Genomic DNA, 3,522 nt, shown 5'->3' on the forward strand with positions numbered 1-3,522 from the left:
TCGAGGTATCATGCCATGATGTTGTCATGGAAAATTTAGAAAGCCTTGTCTGGAGTCTGGACTACACCAGGTCACCAGGAGAGAAAATAGACTTTGGTTCGAATGGCTGGCAACTACTCCCTCGGTTACCTAATATAAAACACGTTTTGGTAAACTAATTTAGTTTGTCAGCATGTTTTTTACTGGGTAACAGAGGAAGTCTAACTTCAACATGACTTACAAATAGACATAAGACAGTGTACATGCATCCTACGGGTTACATCGAGCGCACGAAAACAAGCTAGATCCACCTGCCATGGTACACGGAGAGCTAATTCATTCTTTCTTTTGAAGGACGGAGTTGTTTTTAAGGGTTCGTGATGGCACTAGTAACTTCAATTTTACTTCATAACCAGCCTGAGTATAAAGTTTGAAACATCTGCTCTTGGTTCTAGCTAGCATAAATGAAAACTTCATATACTTCCCATCCAAAAAATACTACTCCCACCGATTTATATTAGTTGGAAGTTAGAGCCCTCCAAACAGTTTAATAGAAGAATTTGAGGTGTGTCCAGCGAGAGTGGGCGCGCTAGCTGTCAATTTTGTTATCTCAGTCGCAACGACAACCTCAACATAATGGAGAAAAAGACAGCAGTCAACGTAAATTACAGTCAGTTGTCTGGACTAATATGCTGTATATTACGACTTGCAGCTTCTGCAGTGCTCTTTAAGGTGACAAATTTGACATATATACATGGGGAAACGTAATTACATGTATGTACTACTGTTCAATAAATTGTTAGAACTTGAAAGTACCACGTATCTATGCTACAACAAACCGACAGAGTACTTAACAAATCTGGTGGCATCAACCTTGAAATCTTTCATTAGCTTCAAGACCAAACAAATAATTGAGTTTCTGTAGCAGTGCCGATGTACACTCAATCGCCTTATGAAGGTCTCAATCAGCCTTTGACTCTTTAGATGATTGGGGAAGGTTATATAGGATCAGGCCCATCAGCAATACCGCAACACCGATGATAAAAGATGTGCTTAGCTTTGCGCCTTGAGGGATGTAGGGCAAAGGAAGAGAAAGAATGTAGATTGATATTGGCACTGCAATTGAAAAAAGAACATCAACACTGTCATGAAGGTACTCGTTCAGTTTGGTCTATACAGCGGCAGCAGAGCAAAAATGAAGATACAACTAGAGGAAGGGGAGAGGAAGAAAAACCTGCTGAAGTTGCTGTAAGTGAAGCAACCAGGGCAGATGACATCTTCACCAAATTAAGCAACGAGATATTGAAAGCCATGTTCACCAGTATAAAAAGCAATGGTAGGAATGGAGCACCTCCGCAATCTTATAAAAATGGCAGCATAATGAGCGGTCAGCGCTCAATTCCATCAAAACACTAGATTCCAGGCAAAGAATAGTCATTACCAATCGGGCTTTCCCCAACGTTTAAGAAGCACTCAGCACCACCATTTAAATGACCAGAGAGCTCAGCAAGCTTAATCCCCCTCAAATTAGAGAGCAACGGGAGAAGAAGAAAAACAAATAGGGCCTGCAGAAAAAATGTTAAATATGATATATGATGTAAATCAAGGTTTACTGATATGGTAATGCAGCTAAGCATAACAGGCAAATTACAGTAAGTCACCTGAAACCCAGATCCGAATGAATTAACCACAAAGATGTCAGGCCGCTTCCCCTGCACAAATATGTGGTTCTGCGGTTATTTCTGAACAAACAAAGTGGGCACACAGACACAAACATATAGAGAAGAAAATATGAGAGCAGACCTGAAGACGCTTTGCACCATCTACGAAAACAGACTCCTGCAATACAGAATTATGTATCTGACTGAAGTGACCCAAAACTATAGAAAGAGTGTTATGTGATAATTTTAGTGGCTAAACCTTCAAAATAGATGCACCAGCTTGAAATGCTGATGAAAGAACCATCAGTAATGGCCATATAAACTTGACTCCAGATAGAAGGTGACCATCATCCACTCCACTACAGTAACAGTGAACAAATTCGTTGTGATCCAGTAACCAGTAAATATACCAGCGAACCAGATATTTCGAAGGTCATACCTCGCAACAGCAAAAACAACACCAGAAGTTACAAGGAAGCAACCAATAATCTGTCTCAATGAATAGGTCCTTCCCAAAAGCAACGCAGAGAAGATAAGCTGCCACACCAGGAAAGACTGCAGAACACGATCAGAAGAATATTATTCGACAACAGCGGACATGATTATCAGGTTCGAACATCAATGTTGTCAGTTTTAGCATTTTGGGGAATCGCAAGCTCATCCAGCCATAAGATGATTGTTCCGAAAGCTAGCATAGCTGCAGAAACTTATTGCACTAGTTATTAGAAACAAATATCACAGCATAAGAGAAAAATATTTGTAACCATCAAGGATGGATGCCAGAGATAAGAGAACATGCAGATGATATGGTTTTCCTAGAGAATGGTGCGGATACTATGTAAGGAAACACTTATGGTGGCGCAGCTGAACCTCGTACCTGAGACAGTATAGGAATGGCAGGGCCAGGCAACATAGCTGCAGGTTTCAGAAATTAGCACAAGTGCGTACAAGAAAGACATAGCACACACTCTGAATCGTATTGTAGCCATACTACACCAGGGTATATGCTAACAGAAATAATCTACAACAATTACCTCCAGCAGACATTCCAGCTGCGACCCCAAGAGCCTCCAGCAAGCCGATGGCGGCAAACCGGCTCTTTGGCAGTGCAAGCATTTCTCGGGACACCACCCCGGCACGGTACCTCGCATAGAGGATCGAGAAGTACACGAACACGTACCTGCCACGCCCAAATCGAACACACGTACAGTTAGAACCCGGAAGGGCGCGGGCGCGACGGGCTTACTAGAATTACTGCTGGGCATTTCGTCGAACATCCTGGCGGTTCAAAAAAGGCTTACCCGAAGGTGGTGAGCTGGGCGAGGAAGAAGGGGTACTCCTTGAGGGGCACCAGCGCGAGCTTGTAGAGCACGCGGTTAGCGACGGCCAGCGCCACTACGGCCGCCGACGCGGCCGCGATCGCCGGCGAGGAGCTCATCGCTATGTGTAGCGCAAGCGAGGGCTGGTCTAGTGATAGGGATTCAGTCCATGCAGGGTGGAGTCGGAGCTGGGAATCGGAGTGCTGTGTGGGAGGACGGCACACGGCAGTGATGGCGGTGGCGGGCGGCCGGCCGGCCGGTTGTTTGCCTTGCCGTGGAAGTACACGGGATTCTCTCGTCGACTCTACACGCCCATTGGCTTAGGGGATTTTGCTACTACACCCTTTGAGGCCTTTGACCCATTGGATGTTTTCGATTTGTTTTTGATATAAGTGTATAACGAAAATATATTTCATAGTGCAAGTGTCCAAATTGGTCTGGTTTATGGCCTTAGTAAACTTGGTCAATCTTCTGAGAAAGGTACCCTAAAAAGAGTTTTTATAAAAAAGTTACCCCTTCACTTTGAGAAGGAGAGAGTATCACATAAGCAAATATTATATCAT

General features: G+C 43.8%; 1 protein-coding gene across 1 annotated transcript; it reads right to left on the reverse strand.

Moving 5' to 3' along the window:
• Positions 1–637: 637 nt before the first annotated feature.
• Positions 638–3,236, reverse strand: LOC127299455 (protein CLT2, chloroplastic). Its single transcript, XM_051329420.2, has 10 exons — positions 2,942–3,236; positions 2,675–2,820; positions 2,518–2,555; positions 2,080–2,195; positions 1,900–1,999; positions 1,783–1,818; positions 1,641–1,691; positions 1,421–1,544; positions 1,214–1,339; positions 638–1,095 (listed from the first exon to the last, which is right to left on the reverse strand). The coding sequence occupies exons 1-10, from the start codon at positions 3,076–3,078 to the stop codon at positions 941–943; spliced, it is 1,029 nt and encodes a 342-aa protein (XP_051185380.1). The 5' UTR covers positions 3,079–3,236; the 3' UTR covers positions 638–940.
• Between the last annotated feature and the right edge of the window lie 286 nt (positions 3,237–3,522).

Source organism: Lolium perenne, chromosome 5 (genome assembly GCF_019359855.2).
Source record: "Lolium perenne isolate Kyuss_39 chromosome 5, Kyuss_2.0, whole genome shotgun sequence".
NCBI classification, from domain to species: domain Eukaryota; kingdom Viridiplantae; phylum Streptophyta; class Magnoliopsida; order Poales; family Poaceae; genus Lolium; species Lolium perenne.

Bases quoted from the DNA above. Each gene is read 5' to 3' on its own strand.
- LOC127299455 (XM_051329420.2), bottom strand. From the start codon at position 3,078: ATGAGCTCCTCGCCGGCGATCGCGGCCGCGTCGGCGGCCGTAGTGGCG. The intron at 2,000-2,079 runs GTATGACCTTCG...CTGTTACTGTAG, and splicing joins GTTGTTTTTGCTGTTGCGAG to TGGAGTGGATGATGGTCACC. The intron at 1,340-1,420 runs GTAATGACTATT...CATTTTTATAAG, and splicing joins CGTTGGGGAAAGCCCGATTG to ATTGCGGAGGTGCTCCATTC.